Raw genomic sequence first — 22,790 nt, 5'->3', positions numbered from 1 at the left:
TGGCTGCAGGTTGATCTACCATACTGCTATATTTCCTCTGTCACCTCAGATTAAGGTACCCAAATCCTTGATGTCAGTTGCATCCTGGGACCTGCATACTAGGAAGAGAAAGTACTTTGTTCCCAATACTCACCTGAGGGCCCGCCGCTCTGTATAATCGAGGTCATAACTTTGCACAGAGTCATTGCAAGAGTCCCGGGAACTGCCCTGAAGCAGCAGCTGCTGTGGCAATCGCACAGGCACAGGGAATTGGTGCACAGAAGCATTGGGCTGGGAAGTCATATGGTAAAGAGGTGGGATGCTATTGCTGGCCTCACTGCGATAGTCACTATCTCGGTCATCAACGGCACTATCAGGATCTTCAAAAGCTGTGGAATAAGCACAGTCAGTCAAAGCACCCCAGCTTTACTTAGTTCTTCAGAATTTTTTTCTGCTTCTAACTTAGGTAGCCACAAGCCTGGACCTTGAGAACAAGAGCAAGCTGAGCTGCACATGAGCCCAGTGACCTCAAGTCATGCAAAAAAACTGTCTCAATATCCACAAGTCTCTCTCCTTATCGAATGAGATAAGACACTTGGTTTAATTTTAGTGCTGATTCTTAGAGGAGTTCCAAGTTGCATTTTCCCAATACAGAATTCTCTGGAATTCTGCTTCTCTAAGCTATCATAACCCTAGTAAAAATCTGCTTTTAAATGTCTTAAATAGATTCTGGCCCTGTACTATTATCCAAATGGGGCAAAAGGGGGAGAAACAGTTTTTCCATCTCTTAGAAAAGAGAAATTTTTGTTTAAAGTTAGCATGGTGTTTTCAGACTTTAAAAACACATGGTTGAATCAAATAAGCAGGTCCACCATCGGAATCTGGTCCAAGAAATCAGGAAGTTCAAAGCCAAGACTTAGAAGTCAAGTTAAAAGTTCTAGGGCTTCCCTGGTGGCGCAGTGGTTGAGAGTCCGCCTGCCAATGCAGAGGACACGGGTTCGTGCCCCGGTCCGGGAAGATCCCACATGCCGCAAAGCGGCTGGGCCCGTGAGCCATGGCCGTTGAGCCTGTGCATCCGGAGCCTGTGCTCCGCAACGGGAGAGGCCACAACAGTGAGAGGCCGCGTACAGCAAAAAATAAAAAATAAAAAGTTCTAGATGCAGCTGAGAACAGCAGCAGTCTTACTGTCTTGCTGCAACATTGGGTTTTTCTAATAATTTCTGTCAAGCACCCACACCCTGGGCTCAGAATTCCCATCCCAAGCCTGGGCTGAAGAAGAGGAAAACACGTGCACTGTCAATGGGGTCTTACTGACAATGCAGCCTAGTTTATCTAACAGCAGTGACTACAATTTCATAGAATTATTTCTGCTTTTCAGGCCAGCACCTGACTAGCTACAGTTTTTTCTTGATGTTAGCTAAAATGACCACAGTTACAAATCCTGCTCCAAGCAAAAGTAAAAATATGCAATACTGTGCTTGGAAAGGGAGTTCAACCTAATAGTGTGTTGTAGTTTATTTTATATAGAAGCCATTTGTGACACCATATCCATATGTGTATAATTAATAAGGTCCCATATGTTCTTTCTTGCCAAGTTTCTATTAGACTCACAATAAGGAAAAGGAACATTCACCATCCAAAATGGACATACTTTTAGCAGATGATGGACTCCTCATATTAGGAATTAAAAAAAAATCTTGGTAGCAATGTGGACAGTGGTAGCCTCCTAATGACCATAAATTAGGCTTTTACAAGTAAGAGATAAGAACATATACTGACACAGTGGAAACAGAAAAGAGTTAATGAACCAGAGAAAAAAAATCCAGACAGAAATAATAAAACCTGGGGACAAACGGAAGGTAATAGGGAAATGACCCCTTGGCTTCTACATCAGACAACTTGGTAGATAATCCCACTAAAAGAGACAGGGAACACACAACATGTGGGTTCCAGACAACACTTGGGGTTACAGCTGGGAGTAGGGGTAAGAAGATCTTACAAGCTTTTCCCACTTGAGTTTAAGGCAACATGTGAACATGAGAAAAGAAGAGGAGAATGATCAGAACTCCAGGGGAAAAAAATCAGTATGAGAAAGAGGCTAAGCTTCAAATGGTCAGGAACAATACCAATCAAACATAGGGGATGCAAAGCATTCTGATTACAAAGCACTCTGATCACACATTAGGAAAGAGAGACTTTGGAGGTACTGATTTTAGACCTTGATGCATTTGCCATTCTGAAGACTAGAAAGGATCAAGGGATAAAAACCAGTATGCCATTCAGACTTAATTCTTTCTGAACTCACGGAAGGAGTAAGTGTGAAGAAGTCAGCGCTGGATTATTCATGCATACAGATGAGGGGGCAGAGGCAAGAAAAGAGACAAAGCCAAAAGTCTATTTAAACTCTGGTAGGAGAATATGCTATTAGTTTATAATCCAGAGAACCAAGAGTTAGTCTCCAAAGAAGCAGCAGTGATAGACAATCCTATTGCTTATGAGTCCAGGAGAGGGTAGCTCAGCCAGAGGTAGGAGCCCAGGATCCAGAGCCAGAAACTACCTGGATAGACCCTTAGTTTCTCACTGCATCTGACCTACTACTCCTTAATAATGCTCTGCTTTATTCTGTTAAGCTAAGGGGAGGAATATTCCAAAACATTCCTAAAGGCTGACACATTTCCACACTGAAGGAATAAAGGGCAAATACTAAGAAATAAAGTGTCGGGACTTCCCTGGTGGTGCAGTGGTTGAGAATACACCTGCTAATGCAGCAGACATGGGTTTGAGCCCTGGTCCAGGAAGATCCCACATGCCGCGGAGCAACTAAGCCCGTGCACCACAACTACTGAGCCTGCGCTCTAGAGCCCGTGAGCCACAACTACTGAGCCTGTGTTCCACAACTGCTGAAGCCCGCACACCTAGAGCCCGTGCTCCACAACAAGAGAAGCCACCGCAATGAGGGGCCTGCGCACTGCAGCGAAGAAGCCCCCACTTGCCGCAACTAGAGAAAGCCCACGTGCAGCAACGAAGACTCAACGCAGCCAAAAATAAATAAATTTATTTAAAAAAAAGAAACAAAGTGTCTGTGGAAAGAAGAGGCCAGGAGTAGAAGAAAAGAGAGTATGAAAAGTAGGAGGGGACAGGAAAAAGGAAATACAAGGAAGTGAGGTGAGATAAAGGACAGGAGCAGAAAACGGGTAGGTCAAGGGCAACAGCCAGCTTTTCTCCCCCTATACCATCCCTAGTTTCCTTATAAAGTAAATCTCCTAGCACCACCAAAGCTGATTAGAAACTAAAGAGGCAAATTAAGGAAAAGCCTTGAATGAAAGAATTGTACTTTCAGTGTAGCAGCGACAATCTCTTACTGGCTCCACACTCTACCCCACAGTAGTATTTCACCTAGAACGGAAAACTTCTGGCTTCACTGAGAGAGACTGAGTACAGGTTTGGTTACTCAGCTTAAGGCAGACTTGTGAGCTAGTTTGAGGGCAAAATTTGAAAAGTCCCTTGAAATTAAAAGGCTGGGAAAATTTACTCATTCAAATATTTATTGAGTGCCTACCAGTGAAGGCAAAACAACACAGAAGACTCAGCGTATAGAGTCAGTCTAATAGGAGAGAGAAAATATGGATACAAATACAAGGATGTATCTATCATGAGAATAGTACTAACCAAATGCTGTATGAGTTGATGGTTAGGTCATTTCCTGTTAGGGTGAACAGGGAAATCATTATGGAAGATATGACTCTGAAAGACTGGAGGGTTTTCAATAGGTGAAGATGGGGGGTGGGGGAATATCTTCTAGAATCTGGACAAAAGCAATGGCGTGAGTAAAGGCCTGATGGTGGAAAGGCTATATATATTTTGGCAAAACATTTTGTAGCTCATTTAGAAGGTACATAAAAGGACATGGAAGGGAATGAGAGAAAATAAACCTGAAAGAGTAGGATGGGGAAAGTAATTTAATCTGGGGCAAACATGGGCCCCAGGCAGAAAGCAGGCACTCAAACAAAACAGAATGAAATACTGGACAACAAGGCTCTCTAGTATGTGGTGCTCCTGGATTAAGTCCCCATCTTTAAATCCAGAATACAGGGAGAATTTTATCAGAGAAGGAAAGAGAATTCAAATCTTTTTTTTCTTTTTTCATGGTTTACTTTTTTCTATTTGAAAACCTTAAGTTATCTGAGCTCTCTTAGGCTGCCTTTGAGTAGTTTCCTGGTGCAAATACCCAGGATTCAGATGACAGAAAGTACATACCCCATGAGAAATTCTAGTGACAGGACAAAATTTGGCCTCTCAGCATCTATTGGATACCTAATCATTGGGACTCAATCAGCCCACCCACCTCCCCTGTCAGATAGGTAACACAGCCAGTAGTGTCAGCCTAGGGCTGTGAATCTTGTTGGAAAGAACTAGATGCCCACTCTCCAAGCCCAAAGTTGAACAAAGTTGGGCTTCAGCCTAGCTGGACGGCTCCAAGGAAAGTCAAACCACATCCTCAGCCTCTTGTTCACTTCACAAAACCAATAACCTCTCCTAGGACGAACCTCCTCCTTCTAGTCACTGCACTCCTTAGCTAAGAGGCCAAAGGAGAGAGTTTCCTCCAAAAGGTGGCTGACGGTACTACTTGGCTCTGGGGAAGAAAAATAAGGAGATCCTGTCAGGATTATAACTGAAACTTTGGTTTGAAATGAAATTTCTCTCTCTCTCTCTCTCTCCCCACCCCCTCTCTCTCTCACACACACACACGCACACACAAACACACACACACACACGCACACACACATACACACACAGAGTCTTCAGGAAACCAGCCTGAAAGGATATAACTTTCCACTGCAGGTAACTGTCTCCTGAGATTCAAGTAGGGGAAGAGGAGGGAATGGAATTATATATGCTTATATGCATGAATATCCAGCTTCATAGTCAGAGGGAGTATGTTAAAGGGTATGATCAAGAAAATGATAAGGTATTCAAATTCTTACGTACTCTGTTGGTCTCCCCAGCCCAAATAGGTCCAGTGACCTAAGAAAACCGCAAGTAGTAGCAAAGAAGAAGAGTGATAGAGACAATTTTAGGACAAATTCAAAGAACATTTTCCATCCCACCAATTATTATATACCTTACCTTACTTGAGCCTACCCTACTTGTATTCCATTTATTTTTCATAACATGTAGAGGGCATATGCCTTCTACCAAGCATAACACAAACCTACAAAGTACTCTTGCTCTCTGCAATTCACTATATAGAGAATAACAAAAAACTACTGCTTCCGGGGACTTCCCTGGCAGTCCAGTGGTTAAGACTCTGCACTTCCAATGCACGGGGCATGGGTTCGATCCCCGTTTGGGGAACTAAGATCCCACATGGCACACAGCACAGCCAAAAAATTTAAAAATAAATTTTTTTTTTTTCTTTTTTTTTTTTTTTTTTTTTTTTTTGTGGTATGTGGGCCTCTCACTGTTGTGGCCTCTCCCATTGCGGAGCACAGGCTCCGGACGTGCAGGCTCAGCGGCCATGGCTCACGGACCCAGCCGTTCCACGGCATGTGGGATCTTCCCGGACCGGGACACGAACCCATGTCCTCTGCATCGGCAGGCGGACTCTCAACCACTGTGCCACCAGGGAAGCCCTAAAAATAAATTTTTAAAAAAACCCTACTGCTTCCATACTCTTTTAAACCTCCTTCTGGCTGCGGTCTCTCTTAGAACAACATCACTGAGGAGCTAATATACCGTTCCATATTCAAAATGAGAAAAATTTAATCAGCTTCTAAGAAACCTTTCCTTATCTCTATGTTTACCAAACCTGAATCAACTACAGTATATCTATGAGAAGCTCAGACCTGGTTACAGTGGGAAAGTGAGTGATTCCCTTACCCGAGAGTGATGACGTCCAATTTTGCTGCTCTCTATTGAAAGTTAAAAGCCCAAAGAATGGGCTTCCCTGGTGGCGCAGTGGTTAAGAATCCGCCTGCTAATGCAGGGGACACACGTTCGAGCCCTGGTCTGGTAAGATCCCACATGCCACAGAGCAACTAAGCCCACGCACAACTATTGAGCCTGCACTCTAGAGCCCGTGAGCCACAACTACTGAAGCCCACGCGCCTAGAGGCCGTGCTCCGCAACAAGAGAAGCCACTGCAGTGAGAAGCCTGCGCACCACAAAGAAGAGTAGCCCCTGCTCTCCGCAACCAGAGAAAGCTCGTGCACAGCAACGAAGACCCAATGCAGCCAAAAATCAATTAATTAATTAATTTTTTAAAAGAATCAAAAAATTAGGGCCTCCCTGGTGGCGCAGTGGTTGAGAGTCCGCCTGCCGATGCAGGGGACACGGGTTCGTGCCCCGGTCTGGGAGGATCCCACATGCCGCGGAGCGGCTGGGCCCGTGAGCCATGGCCGCTGGGCCTGTGAGTCCGGAGCCTGTGCTCCGCAACGGGAGAGGCCACAGCAGTGGGAGGCCCGCGTACCACAAAAAAAAAAAAAAAAAAAGAATCAAAAAATTAAATTAAATTAAAAAAAAAAAAGCCAGGGCTTCCCTGGTGGTGCAGTGGTTGAGAGTCCGCCTGCCGATGCAGGGGACACGGGTTCGTGCCCCGGTCCAGGGAGATCCCACATGCTGTGGAGCAGCTAGGCCCGTGAGCCATGGCCGCTGAGCCTGCGCGTCCGGAGCCTGTGCTCCGCAACGGGAAAGGCCACAACAGTGAGAGGCCCGCGTACCGCAAAAAAAAATTTAAAAAGCCAAAGAATGGTATTAATCTCTAGTCTTCCAATATGTAATAAAACACTGTAGCGGGGACTTCCCTGTGGCGCAGTGGTTAAGAATCCGCCTGCCAATGCAGGGGATACGGGTTCAAGCCCTGGTCCGGGAAGATCCCACATGCCATGGAGCAACTAAGCCCGTGCGCCACAACTACTGAGCTTGTGCTCTAGAGCCCGCAAGCCACACTACTGAGCCCACGTGCCACAACTACTGAAGCTCGCGCACCTAGAGCCTGTGCTCTGCAACAAGAGAAGCCACCGCAATGAGAAGCCCGCACACCATAACAAAGAACAGCCCCCGCTCAATGCAACTAGAGAAAGCCCACACGCAGCAAAGACACAATGCAGCAAAAAAAAAACAAACAAAAAAAACACTGTAGCCTGTTGGGCGCTCAGAGATAACCACTTTTTCTCTGAATTGCCTATAAATTTTTAAATAAAATCCATTAAAACACAGAAGCTTTGACAGAAGAAAACTGAAAACAATTCCTACTCATTTTTCAAGATTAAAAAATTCAATATTAATTAAATTTAAATCCTATCCCACAGCCGAACTGAATTTGAGGCAACTAATGTGACAAGGAAATCACTAAAAATGGGCCTTTATCCCAAGAAACAAGGAATAATGTGGCTTCATAGTTAAGAATATGCATACAGACATCAAAGCTAAGTTCTTCTGGCTCTGCCATGTACTAGCTATAAGATCTTGAAAAGGTTATTATAGATGTTTCCTCATCTATAATTTGAGAATGATAATAATATGAGTCTCACTGGTTTCTGTAAGGATTACAAGAGAAAATCCATGTAAAGTACTTAGCACAGGTCCCCAGAAAATAGTAAGCAATTTGCATTTCTTGTTGTTTTGTCATGTTGCCAGATTTTTGCTTGCCTTATAGGTTCCTAACAAATAGGTAGCAGGAAGATCAGCACACTCCAACAGTTGTAATGTCAGCTGAGGGATCAACAACGTCTGGGTTAAAAAGTCCTCAGAGTTCTGAGGGTGCAGCTACCTTAATTAAATGTTTGCCATAAGACACAAAATTCTGGAAGCACTGAATGATGCCAACACAGGCTGGTTTCACTACCTGAGTTAACTCCCAATCCTGGGGAAATGGGATTACAAATCAGTCACAGGCTGTTTAACTACACAGGGAGAGTTTTCTTCCTATGTACTTACCTTTTTCCTACCACCTATGTCTCTTTCTTCTCATGTTAGTTTAGTGTGCAATTTTTAAATTTTTAATAATTTATTTAACTTTCTAACCATGGAGTGTAGGATAAAAATTCTCCTAGGCTATAGTGCAGTTGCCATAGCAACCATGAGAGAGTAATTACCTTGTTTCTTTTTAAAAGAAAACTGAAAAATAATCACATAGAACTTCAAAGTACACCTATCAAGCTAGATGGCTTCAGGCAAGTGACAATGCTGCATCTCACTGAAACTCTGGGCCCAGAGAATGCTCTCTTTGCATTACACAGCCTCATTCTTGAACGCCCAACAGCACTGCATAGCAGTTTCTTGTACATAGTAGGTGTTCAATAAATAGCTCTTGTATGAATAAATCAAATGAATAATCTGATCCCATCTACTGGGTCCATCCCTAAACCATGAAAATAACAACAGTTATGCTCTCTGACTAACTAGTTCCCTATTCTCACTTCAGCCTGGTACCACTGTAAGAGAAATAACACCAGTTTAATTAAGCCAAGTTTCCTTCCTCACCCCCAAAAAGCACTAAAACATATCAGTAGTCAGTAGAACAATTACTGTGGATAGTTAGGTTTTGCTAGGCATAAGAACCAAGAAAAGGAGGGCGGAAATGTTCCAGGAAAAGAAATTACACATTCAAAGGCCCATTCAGTGAACTGAAAATAGTTCCAGCGTATCTGAATGAGAAGCTGCAGGGTTATGGAAGAACCTGATCAAAGTGAGTCTTAAGTATATGTATGTTTAGAAATTTAGTAATGTTAGGAGTTTGTAATTATCTGGAGGATAATACAGAGCTATCACAGCTTTTAAGCAGGGGAGAGACAGGATCAGATTTGTCATTTTAGAAAGAGAATGGTGGTACAGTGTGGCCACAGGTTGGTACAGTAGGTAGACTGAAGACGTGTCAGGGAGGCTAGTAAGAGGCTATTGCACTGACCTAATGATGGCCCGAACTAGGGAAGTAGCAGAGGGAGCAGAGAAAAGTAGACACATTCATAAGATACGTTGGAGGTAAAGTCAGTAGGGTTTGATAAGTAACTGAATGTGGAAAGTGAGGAAAATAAAGCCTAGATAATATTGCCCAGGTTTTTAGCTTCAACTACTGGGTGGATATGACATCATTCATTAAAAGAAATACAAAAGAGGGGAAGGTTGAAAGAGGTGATGATGAATTTAATGTTAGATGTATTTATCGGCTTTGTGGTAACTATGAGACATCTCAAATGACTATGTCTGATAGACAGCTGGATATATGAGTAAAGAGATGTGGAGCAAAGACTTGGATGTTTTCAGAATACAAGCTCCCATGAGGACAGGAATTTTTCTTCTTTGTTCCTTAGTGCCTAAACAGTGCCTGGTACAAAGCAGAATCTCAACAAATATTTGTAACTGAAGAGATAAAAGTTAAATAAAAACAATGAGGTAGAGAATATAGGATAAGAAAAAGACTGTATATAGGAGAAGGGGGGAAGCTATAGAACAGCCACATTTAAAAAGCAGACAGACAAAAAAAAAAAAAAGAACTGACAATATAGTGTTGGTGAGGCTATGGAGCATCTAGAACTCTCATATGTGGCTGGCAAGAATGCAGAGTGGTAGGCCTCTTTGGAAAATAATCTGGGCATTTCTTATGAAGTTATACACACACCATACAATCCAGCTATCCCCTTCCTATATATTTACCCAAGAGAAATAAAAACATGTTCATACAAAATCCTGTATACAAATGTTTACAGTTGCTTAATTCATATTCACTAAAAATTGGAAACAGAAGTATCCTTCAACTGATGAATACGTAAACAAACCATGGTACATCCATACAGTAGAGTACTACTCAGGAATAAAAAGGAATAAACTAGTGACACACGTAGATGAGTCCCAAATGCATTATGATGAGTGAAACAAGCCAGACTCAAAGTTACATACTATATAATTCCACTTATACGACTTTCTGGAAAAGGCAAAACTTAGGGACAGAAAACAGATTAGTGGTTGTCACAGGCCAAGAATGGGAGAGGTTGACTACAAAGGGTTTAAGGGAATTTTTAGGGTTGATGGAGATGCTCTATATCTTGAGTGTGGTTATGGTTACATGACTGTATGTGTTTGACAAAATTCATAGGACTGTACACTAAAAGGGAGAATTTTACTATATGTAAATTATACATTAATAAATCTGACTTTAAAAAAAAGGAAGAGTCGGGCTTCCCTGGTGGCGCAGTGGTTGGGGGTCTGCCTGCCGATGCAGGGGACGTGGGTTCGTGCCCCGGTCTGGGAGGATCCCACATGCCACTGAGTGGCTGGGCCCGTGAGCCATGGCCGCTGAGCCTGCGCGTCCGGAGGCTGTGCTCCGCAACGGGAGAGGCCACAACAGTGAGAGGCACGCGTACAGCAAAAAAAAAACCAAAAAAACAAAAAAACAAAAAAAAAAACTATTCCTAAAATTCCTCTCTACTTTATCTCCCATGTCCAATCTGTCAACAAGCTTAGTAATTAAGTCCATTTAAGTCTCCTTCCTACTGTCCCTTCCTCATAGGTTTTACTCTCCTTATCAAAGAACTTACTACCTCATGCCTGAATTATTACAGATTTTTGATTGGACTTAAGACCTTCTAATCTCTGTCCCATTCAATCTACTTAGCAGACTGCAACAAGACGAATTTTCCTAAATCCAGCTTCTAATCACATCATTACCCTTTTAACAACTTACAACTCTTTATAAAGGAGTATATTTATCTCCCTGGCTTTCAAACCCCTCTATAATCTGATATCAAATAAATATCAAACCTCACTGTTAACCAGTCCCGCAAAACAAAGTTTTTGTTATGACAAACAGATTGTCATAGTTCCTATGCTTGCCATACTCAGGAGATGGAGAGATGAATAAGCCCAATTTCTCCTATCTGTCCCCCAACTTCTGAAGCTGGAATATCCTTCACTTCTATTCCTTCTTGGTGTAATGGAAATGGTTTGAGCTTTGGAACCAAATAAACCTAAATTCAAAGCCATCTCTTACTAGCTGTGTAACCTTAGGCTGGTTAACTTCTCTACACTTCTCTTCGTCATCTATAAAGAGTGAAGAGTAATACCACTTACCTCTCAGATTTGCATAAGTATTGAAAAATCACATATATAGCATTTAATTACCATGTTCTAGACAAATGGTAATTACTCAATAAATATTCCCTATCCTCCCTTATATAATTGGAATTCATTCTTAAGTTCCACTTAAACAACTCTCCTTAAACAATGCGCAACGACTCTAGTACAGTGTCTCTATTAACAATCAAAATAAGAACCATCTGTCTCTTTCTTAAAAGTTAAACATACACCAACCGATATGATCCAGCCGTTCCACTCCTAGGTATTTAACCAAGAGAAGTGAAAACACATGATCATGTGAATGTTCATATTAATTATAATAACTGGAAAAAAACCCAAATGCCTATCAACAAGTGAATGGATAAACAAAACGTGGTATACCCATATAATAGAACACTACTCAATAAAAAGAAACAAATTACTGATACACTCAACAAAGTGGAAGAATCTCAAATCCTTCTGCTGAGTGAAGGAAGCTAGACACAAAGGACTGCATGCTATATGTTTCTATTTTATATAAAACTCTAGGAAACCAAATTTAATCTATAGTGATAGAAAGCCTATCAGTGGTTGCCTGAAGCCAGGGGTTGGAAGAAGGATGAATTGCAAAGAGCGTAAGGAAATGTTTAGAGATAATGGAAAAGTTCTGTATTTTGATCATGGTGGTAGTTTCACTGGTATATACATCTATCAAAACCAATCAAAATGTACACTTCAAATGGGTGAATCTTTTGCATGTACATTATATCTCAACAAAGTTGATTTTTTAAAAACACCTGCCTTAGAATTTGATTCATTTTATTGCTTGCCTTAGTCCTATGCATCCCATCCCTAGCCTAGGTTGTAAGTTCCCTGAGTGTAAGATCCAATCTTATACTCCCCTTATGGTCCTTCCAATGCTCGGCACAGAAATCCTATACTTGAAGGAGTTAACAACTGAATAAAAGCAGGTTCTTCTTAATCTTAGAAAGCAGTGTCTTTAAATTTTAAGAAGAATTACTTGAGCCTTTTGTTTAAAATGCAGATTCCTAGACCATACTCCCATAGATTCCAATTCAAAATGCCTGGAGTGGCTTGGGCATCTACATTTGTTGTTGTTGTATCTGCCTTTTCAATAAGCAACTAATGCCAAATGATTCTTGAATTACATTTTGAAAAACACAGCTACAGGATTTGCTATATGAAAAAAGCCAGTCTCTCAAACAGAAGCATAGTGCTCTTGCGCTGATGGAAGGAGGAGACAGCCAGATGAGCTATCCTACTGAGCTTGGAGACCAGCTCACTGTGATCATACAGGGAAATGAGACAATTCTAGCAGGTCCAGGATCCAATTAAAAATGAATCCTCTTTCCAGTAAGGCAAAGGTTCTGCACTTATCCCTGTTGACTAGGCTACAGCAACACAGGCTTCTTCTGCCTATTTCATCCTGTTTCTAGTGGAAAATGTAAGAAATCAGAAATAGTCACATTAAAAAAATAAGGTCCATAAGTATCAAACAAAACACCCCCAAACAACTATTACATCACCAATTAATAGTCCAGTGATGGTCAATTTTTCTAGGACAATGAAATGACAGGAGACGTGAGCCCTAGACTTGAAGTGAACAGCCATCTGTCTAGAATAGCAGTGACAGGACTCACCTATCAATTACTAAATTGTAGTAATTACCAGGTAGCTCACAAAGGACAATAAAGTCAAACATTAGAAATTATTCCCTTCCTTTTTCGAGACAGTAGATTTCTTTCCATGAAAAACAGTAAAGAACCTAGAATTAAGAAAACTACTTCAAACCTGACATAGGGGAATAACAAAAAGAAACTATTGACCAAACTTCCTTGTGAACATAGATATAAAAATCCAAAATAAAATATAAGCAAATCAAACATAGCATTACATCAAAAGAATACTTTAAAAAAGTACTTTTACCATAATCAAGTAAATTAAAGGAAGGCAAAATGATTTATAATAGAAATTGATTAATGCATTCATCACTGTTTGTAAGTCAAAGGAAAATACCCATGAATAACTAGGTAAGTACTATTAAGGCATTCTGAAATGTTCAACATCCATTCATTTTTAATATAAAAGCTCTACTGAGGTATAAAATGCAGAAAAGTACACAAATGATAAGCGTACTGCTCAATGAATATGTGAACACACTCAAGTAACCAGCACGCAGATCAATAAACAGTATTCCAGCACCCCCAGCAGACCTCTTGCTCCCCTTTTTCAGCCAACTTGCTACTTCCCTCACTTCCTCCAAGTCTTTACTCAAAAGTCATCTCACTGTGGCTTGTTTACCAACCACCTTATTTAAAATTATAATTCAATTTCAGTTCTAGCATTCCCAATTGCTTTTCACCATCTACTCTTTTACTGGTCCACTCTCTAACATCCTGTATAATTAATATATTTATTGTCTACCTCCTGCCATCCAGGATCTTTGTCTTTTTGCTTCCTGATATAGCCTAAGCACCTAAAACAAAAGCTGGAATGTGCCCAGAATTCTCTGTAGAAGAAAAGGACTCAGCGATACAGGGACATGGGGAGGGGAGGGTGAAAGGGCAGTATGGCTGGATGTGAGAAAAGGAGTATCAACATCAGGAATATAAACAGGTACAATCTTTCTAGTGTATAATTTGGCAATATCTAACAAAATTTTAAATGTGCATATTCCTTAACTCAGTAATTCCACTTAACAGAAATGCATTAATTCAACTAATTTTACTGAGCAAAGTTACTGGGGATACACAGATAAGCATTTTCCGTACTCATGAAATTTATGGTCTAGAGAAGAAAATAAATATTAATCAAATAACCATACATACTGAGTAAGTGATGTAGGAAAGGTAAATACACAGAGGTACTAAAAGAATATATAATATGGGAGGGGGATCCATTTGCACATTTACAAAATCGAGGAAGTTATCATAAAGTCGGAATAGTAGTTATTTTTACAGAGGAGGAGACTGTGATTGGGAAAAGGCATGTGGAGGGTTTCTGGGGTGCCTGGCAAAGGTCTATTTTTTGCCTTATATTAACTCAGTAAAATAAACATTTGTTTTATGAGGTTTATATATATATATATTCATTCTACAATTAGATTTTTTTAATGCATCAAGCAAACTGCTCACATCACTACAACCACCACCATCTGATTGCTTCATTCTCCTGCATAAAGTCTTCAAAGGTTCTCCATTGTCTTCAAGATAAAGTACAGTTTGCTATGGCATTCAAACCCTTCCTGACATGAGCACTCTGTGCCTCTCTAGCCTCATCTCTAACCCCTTCCCCACTCTTATCTCCTGCCTTCAAGCCATCCAGAATTTAACATACTTAAGTTATGCTTTTTCATCTTAGTGTCCTAGTACCATAAACTCTTTTCTCCTTTCCTTGACTGACTCCGACTCATCTTTTAAAGCTCAGTTTATTTTGGAGTTTTGCAGGGAGGGGAGAATGGATAGGTAGAGCACAGGAGAATTCTAGGTTAATGAAACTATTCTGTATGATACTATTGGGGTGGATATGTGTCATTATGTATTCATCAAGATCCATACAATATGTAGGGATGTAATGCACAACATGATAAATATAATTAACACCACTGTATGTTATATATGAAAGTTAAGAGTAAATCCTAAATTCTCGTCACAAAAATTTTTTTTCTTTTATTTTGTATTTATACAAAATGATGGACATTCACGAAACTTATTGTGATACTCATTTCAGGATGAAAGTCAAATCATTACGCTGTATACCTTAAACTTATACAGTGCTATATGTCAATTATATCTTAATAAAACTGGAAGAAAAAAAGAGAAAAACCCCATAGAATGTATAACACAAAGAGTGAACCATAATGAAACATATGGACTTTGATTTTAAACTTTTTTTTTTCAATTTAGATATCATTTTCCCTAGGAAGCTGTTCCTAACCATCCCAAATTTGGATTAAGTTTTCTTCCTCTATACTCCTCTACCATTTACTTATCACATGGTACTAGCTACATGTTTCTTCCTCTCTGGACTTGAGCTCCTTAAGATAAAGGACTTTTAATCTCTATACCCCCAGTGCCTAGCATGATTCTTGGCATGAGGAAGAGGTGTCCAATAACTGTTTATGTAATGAACAAGTCTATCAATTGTTCATGTCTACCATAATTCTGTCAATCATGTTTTATCAATCAAATTCATTTCTTACCACTTTGTACCAATAAAATCTATAAAAAGAAGCCATAAGATGACCATGCTTTTATGGGAATAATAGTCACTCATATATCTATCTATCTATCTATCTATATACACACAACACACACTATGCCCAGATTAGGTACTTAAATGTTGTAATCAAATAAAACTTTGATACATTAACCTGACATTTTTGACATGCATAATTGTGTAACATAGTAATTGAACAGAAATGATAATAAGTTGATGTAATGACTGCAATTAGCTGCGTCAAATTCTTTCTGGAAGATGGCAGGATAGAAATGAATAAATAAGTGAGTCAGAAGACTACAATTAACATTATTTTTAACAGCCAAACCATATTGTTATAGTCTCTCTTTTCTTTGTTAGTTTGCCAGCACCTATAATTAGCATCAGTATCAACTGCTCCCACCAATACCACATGTACAATGTATAACTCATCACCCACTCTTACTGACAGAAGTCCTAGACCCACTGCACTGCCCTACTACTAAAATAAGACTCCCTACACTCTAAGGAGGCCGTAACTAGTATATTTTCTTGTCTGAGAGTCCGAGTCCTGGACAAGACATACCAGAAGATATGGATTACTACTTTACTCCCACTACCCAGGAAAGAGTAGTTCCAGCAAGGAAGAGGTTCCTCGGCCAGGAGTGAGAGAGTGGAATGGATTACCTTTTGAATTCTCCTTTCATACTTTTCATTTATCCTACTATGAATATCTTTCTTTTCAATCGGTACATTCTGATTAGCTTCTTCAAAAGTCACTTCTAAACTCATCTCTCTGGAAAGCCTTCCTGAACAAACTACGTGCCATTCTTAACCCTTTGCTTCTTTGCCTCCTTAACACTTCCCTCTCTATTTCCAAGGTATTACTACTGAAAACAAACTGAAAGGAATTGTCCAAAATTTTAAAATGTAAGCAGAAACACAAGTTGATAAACCAGAGAAGGAAATTTGAACAGGACACCAAAGAGGAGGGCCCAGTTATCAAGAGCCAAAGTAGGAAGTCAGGAAATAAAAGGCCCAAGACGGTAGAGGAAGAAAAGACAGGCTAAGCAGGCAAGCAGGAAGGAGATTCTGAGTGAATCACAGCACAGGAACAGTTGCTTGTGGCTCTCTGCAACAAGATTAGTAGGAAGGCTGGTTATAACTAAAGGCCAGGGAGGAGAAAGCACTCTCATACTTTGCTAGTGGGGGTGAAAATAGTACAGCTTCTAGAGAGGACAATTTTGTAGTATCTTCCAAAATGTTAAATGCATTGTTAAATGTAAAATGCTTTGACCCAGTAATCTCACTACTAGCTATTCATCCAATATGTATACATGTATGAAATCATATATGTGAAATGATATCAACTGCAAGCACTGTACCAGCATATATTGGAAGCAACTTAAATGTCTGTTAATAGCAATTCCAATCCTAAGTATATACCCAATAGAATTGAAAACAGGCATTCAAACAAATACTTGCACATAATTGTTCACAGCAGCACTATTCACAATATCCAAAAGTTGGGGTAAAAAACAAATGTCCATCCACTATGAATGGACAAACAAAAGGTAGTATATCCATACAATGGAATATTCAGTCACTAAAGGAATAAAGAACTGATATGTGCTACAATTTGGAAGAATCTTAAAAACATGCTAACTGAAGAAGCCAGTCACAATAGGTCACGTACTTATGATTCCATTTACGTAAAATATCCAGAATAGGTAAATCCATAGAGACAGAAAGTAGATTAGTGATTGCCCAGGACATGGCATTAAGCAGGAACCAGGAGAGACTGCTTAAAGCCCACAGGGCTCCTTTAGGGGTGATGAAAACGTTTTGGATTCACATAGAGGTGAGAGCCCCACAGCGTTGAGAATGTACTAACTGTCACTAAATGTAGTAACTGTCACTGAATTATACGCTTTAAAATGGTTAATATTATGTGAATGAATTTCATCTTGATTTCTAAAATGTCCATGTTAATAGGGACTGGATTCCTACATGTAGTATATATTATACATTGTTAAGTGAATAAAAGCAAGGCATGTAACACGGTGCAAAGCATACTACCATTTGTGAGGGTGGTAAGTATATGTATATACTTATGTATATATACAGAGGGTGGTAAGTATATGTATATACTTACGTATATATACAGTAAATGGCAATAGTGGTTGCTTCCAGGAAGAAACTGAATGGCTAAAGGATAGGGCAGTGAAAAAAACTGTGCCTCACAGCATGCACTGTATCTTTTGATATAAAAATGAACCTTATGCATGTGGTTCTTTGGAAAAAAAATAATAAAGTGGGACAGGAGGAATAATAATAAAGTGGGACAGGAGGTTTGAGGTAATAATAATAATAAAGTGGGACAGGAGGAATCAGTTTGAGGTTTGAGGTAATCAAGAATCAGTTCTCTAGGGAACACCAGAATGATTAGGAAGCTTTAACAAGAGCCACAATAGGAGACTCAGATAAAAGTGGTAAATAGTGGAAGAAAAATGGCGAAGAATGAATATGAGCTAGACCTCTGTCTTCTGGGATCTGAGAAATGAGAAGGGGTACAGAGGAAAGTGATGAGGTGGGAGAATCTGCAGGACAGAGGCCAGCTGGCCATGCAATCCTACTTTCCTTCAGGGCATGTAGTCCTTGATAAATAAGTGAAAGTAATCAGTGACCTAAAGCTTGCTCTTCTGCTTCCAGTGTTCACAGAAATAGGTCTTTAGTCACAGCCACAAAAATTTTAAGTGGCACAAAACTTTCAGTCCTACAGCAGATTTAAAAGGAGAGAGGATGCTATGTGACAAGGACACTAGGTATCTGAAATAAAAGAAAAGGCTCCCGAAAGAGTGAATCTGCCAAACTGGGCCAGCCGTGAATATCTTCACTCTTTGAAGAAAACTGTGTACAGCAGAGGGACTCAGTCCCTTCTGCAGATTAGCAAGTACAACTTTGACATCACTCCACTCCCTCCAAGCCAATATGCTCAGCATATAATTTGGCATTTTTAAAAATCCTTTCCCCATACTTTTCATTTATCCTACTACGAACAAGCTTTCCTTTCAATCAGTACACCTCAATTAGCTCCTTAAAAGTCATCTCTAAACTCATCTCCTTGGAAAGCCTTTTTGAACACACTTATGCCATTCTTTACTATTTGCTTATTCCATGCCACCTCAGCACTATACTCTCTCTTTCCAGGTTACTACTATGCACCCGCTGAAGGTCATTAGTTAAGTAACATTCAAGGTGCTGCATTTGTGTATTTGTCCTCTTCTCACCTGTGTCTAGTTTATGAGCCAGGTCTCCCGATTTTTTGCATCCTCCCATTCATTCTTCCTTGGACCCCACAAATATACTCTCTGGTCTATGTATCTACTCAGTAAGAACAAGAATACTCCAAGAAAAGAGAGGAACCTTTAGGAAGGAAGAAACAAAAAGATGTGATGGATAAACTTGTACTTAGGAGCTTTGGACTTCTTTTCTGTAAAGCTTGTCTGGAGTCTCAAAGCTTCACAAGAGAAATTAAGGAAAATATGACAATTCTCTTTCTGTCTGGCATCTGCTAAAAAGTCTTCATTTCTACTAAGGATAAACATGGGCACTCTCATGCTTATAAATTACCTTACAATATTGCTGACAAAGCTTTAGCTATTGTCGAGCTCACATCTCAGTTACCAGAATATGAGTGTAGCAGCCTTAAATACAGAGGGATCCTAGGAATCTACAAGCTCTGGAGAAAATAAATTTCCAACCCTCCAAAAAAAGAATGCTATCTTCCAGCAAATACTGCAAATTACACTCTTTTTCAATAATAACTGTTTTCCTTTTTTTCCCCCAGAAAGGCCAAATTGTTTTTCCCTAAAATCCAGGTAGGATGAAGTCTCTCAGGCACAAACAACCAGGCTTCATTCCCTGGTATCTAACACATCAGGGAGTGAGACTAATAGCTGTGCAGATTCCAAAAGAAACAGAAGACCATGTCCCTACCTCCTGCAATTCACCAGGCTTGTGGAGAAAAAAAAATCCTGTCACTCGGGGAGCAATGGAAAGTCTAAGAAAGTTTAGAGTACATTACTAAACTCTATTAGAAAATAATGGGTGATGGGCTCATGGGTAGTAGTTCCATTATTATGCTCCAAAACTTATATATATTACATGTATTCTTTCACATATTCAAAAAATGCATAATTAAAATTTTAACTTTTAAAAAATTAAAATGTTGGAAGAGTACACACTAAACTGTGAAAAGTAGTTATCTCATAGTAGATTGGACAGGAGGTATTAAAGAGAAATTTTTCATCTTCTCTATTATACATTTATGAATCATTTTAAGGTTTTTGTAGTGAAAATGTTGTTTCTCTTTTTTTAAGTTTAAAATAAAAGGCACTGATTTAGTATGCTGGAAAAAAATTCTTCACAATACCATGCAAAGTGACTACCAAGAATTCAAACTCAGTGAGGAAACTAACACATTCTGTGAAAATAAACTGCAGGAAGTTCTTAACCCAGTAACAAATGTGTGAAAGTCATTCTAGGAGGGTGAATGAGGACAGAGGAAATATGCCTATTGTATTCAAGGCCAGGATTTCAGGGAAACAGACTTTTGCCCTGGAAAGCAACCCAGAAAGTAAGCCATCTATTTCCCTATGGTTTCAATAAATTCTTAAAACATAGTAAGAATCCAAAAGGGTCACTGATCAAGAAGTATTCAAATCTCAAATATAGTCAGCTATGAAAATTTTATTGTAGTAAATGGTACGCAAGGCAAATTCAAAGGATGAAAAGAATAATCAAAAGATATCTCTCATGTATATATGTATGTTTAGACAAGTGTAAAACCTCTCAAATGACTCATAAGAAACTGCTAATGACGACTGTGAGGAGAGGGTCCAAACGGCTGGGTACGGGAATGGGAGGGACACCTTTTTCTGTATTCCTTTTAACATTAAAATTTTGGGTACCAGTATACATATTATCTATTCAATAAATGAATTAATTTTAAAATAAAAAGGCAGGGACTTCCCTGGTGGCACAGTGGTTAAGAATCCGCTTGACAATGCAGGGGACAGGGTTTGACCCCTGGTCCAGGAAGATCCCACACACCACGGAGCAACTAAGCCCTTGTGCCACAACTACTGAGCCTGCACTCTAGAGCCCGCAAGCCACAGCTGCTGAAGCCCGTGCACCTAGAGCCCGTGCTCTGCAACAAGAGAAGCCACCGTGGCATGTACATATATACACTACCAAATGTAAAACCGATAGCTAGTGGGAAGCAGCTGCATAGCACAGGGAGATCAGCTCGGTGCTTTGTGACCACCCAGAGGGGTAGGATAGGGAGGGTGGGAGGGAGGGAGACGTAAGATAGAAGGGATATGGGGATATATGTATATGTATAGCTGATTCACTTTGTTATAAAGCAGAAACTAACACACCATTGTGAAGCAATTATCCTCCAATAAAGATGTTAAAAAAAATTAAAAAATTAAAAAAAAAGAGAAGCCACTGCAATGAGAAGCCTGCACACCTCAAGGAAAAGTAGCCCCTGCATGCCACAACTAGAGAAAGCCCACGCGCAGCAACGAAGACCCAACACAGACAAAAAAAAAATTTTAATTAATTAATTAATTAATTAAAAAATAAAAAGGCAGTAGCAATGTGTTTCTGAACAGCAAAATATTGGGTTGGCCAAAAATTCCTTTGGTTTATAAGTAAAAATAAAAGATAAATTTTTCATTTTCACAGAGAACTTTATTGAACAACATATTCACTCTTTTTTTTTTTTTTTTTTTTTTTTTTTTTTTGCGGTACTCGGGCTTTCTCACTGTTGTGGCCTCTCCCGTTGCGGAGCACAGGCTCCGGACGTGCAAGCTCAGCGGCCATGGCTCACAGGCCCAGCCGCTCTGCGGCATGTGGGATCTTCCCAGACCGGGGCACGAACCCGTTTCCCCTGAATCGTCAGGCGGACTCTCAACCACTGCGCCACCAGGGAAGCCCTATTCACCCTTTTATTCCACTACCTTCTGCCATTTTTCAGGCAACCTTATAATTCCATCTTCCCAAAACTTTTTATCTTTTTGAGCAAAGAACAGTTCTAGGTGCCTTTTACAATCTTCCAGGGAATTGAAATTTTTTCCACTAAGAGAATTTTGTAAAGACTTAAGTAAATGGAAATCCAAAGGTGCAAGGTCTGGTGAATATGGTGGATGAATCAGAAATTCCCAGCCAAGCTGTAACAGTTTTTGCCTGGTCATCAAAGAACCACGTGGTCTTGCGTGGTCCTGATGGAAGATTACATGTTTTCTGTTGACTAGTTCTGGACACTTTTTGTCGGATGCCGCTTTCAGTTGGTCTAATTGGGAGCAGTACCTGCTGGAATTAATTGTTTGGTTTTCCGGAAGGAAGACTCCCTTCCAATCCCACCATATATACAACATCACCTTCTTTGGATGAAGACCAGCCTTTGGTGTGGTTGGTGGTGGCTCATTTCTCTTGCCCCACAATCTCTTCTGTTCCATATTATTGTACGGTATCCACTTTTCATCACCCATCACAATTTGTTTTCAAAACGGAACGTTTTCATTACATTTAAGTAGAGATTCGCATGAGGAAATACGTCAGGAAGGTTTTTTTCGCTTAACTTACGTAGAACCCAAATATCCAAGCGATTAACATAATCAAGCTGGTGCAAATGATTTTCAATGCTTGATTTGGATATTTTGAGTGTGTCCACTATCTCCCGCGTGGTATAACACTGATTGTTGTCAATTAATGTCTCGATTTGATCGCTATCAACTTCAACTGGTCTACCTGACTATGGAGCATTGTCCAGAGAGAAATCTCAAGCATGAAACTTCGCAAACCACTTTTGGCAGGTTTGAGCAGTCACAGCACCTTCTCCATACACTGAACAAATCTTTTTTTTTGCATTTCAGTTGCGTGTTTACCTTTCTTGAAATAATAAAGCATAACATGCCGAAAATGTTTTCTTCCATCTTCAATATTAAAATGGCTACACAAAAATTCACCAATTTTGATGTGTTTTTTTTAAATGCACGCTGATATGACAGCTGTCACAATACGATCTAACAAAATTGTTTTGAAAGAAGTTAAAGACAGCTAAGCACTATTAGAGCCATCTTATGGAAAAAAAACAAATGAACTTTTTGGCCAACCCAAAAGGTCCCATGAGATTTTTGCCATCAAGGGGTTGTAAGGTGGAAAGAACATGGACCTTAGAGTCAAACGGAAGTTTTAACCCCAGTTCACCCACTTCCTAGAAATAAGTGATGCAGAAAAAGATAACTGGCTGGGAGATCTGAAAAGAATCTCTCTGTGCTGCTTTTTCTAATACCATGTAAAGTGGCTACCAAGAATTCATAACTAACAAGGAAACCAATATATTCTGCAACTTTTAATCACAGCTGACTTGAGAAAGCAGAATTTTAACCTAGAGGGCAATAAACAGAACCCTCAAAATCCATGATATATATTGAAATTCACATTATGACAAAATGACTGTGAAAGTTATA

The 22,790-nt window shown here is 39.8% G+C and overlaps 1 protein-coding gene across 5 annotated transcripts in view; it reads right to left on the bottom strand.

The window, feature by feature from the left end:
- Window positions 1-22,790, bottom strand: part of UNC13B (unc-13 homolog B) — a 232,903-nt gene that overhangs the window by 108,696 nt on the left and 101,417 nt on the right. For 4 of the 5 annotated variants that reach the window (XM_082613491.1, XM_082613494.1, XM_082613490.1 and 1 more), the window contains one exon: window positions 134-368. The exons of the other annotated variant lie outside the window; for it this stretch is intronic. In XM_082613491.1, coding sequence (XP_082469617.1) covers window positions 134-368 — 235 coding nt within the window. The remainder of the gene's footprint in view (window positions 1-133; window positions 369-22,790) is intronic. 5 annotated transcript variants of the gene reach the window in all.

This window comes from Mesoplodon mirus (genome assembly GCF_964341445.2).
Source record: "Mesoplodon mirus genome assembly, chromosome: 1".
NCBI classification, from domain to species: Eukaryota; Metazoa; Chordata; class Mammalia; order Artiodactyla; family Ziphiidae; genus Mesoplodon; species Mesoplodon mirus.
The sequence above is the reverse complement of the archived record's forward strand: the minus strand, read 5'-3'. Positions and strand labels throughout refer to the sequence as shown.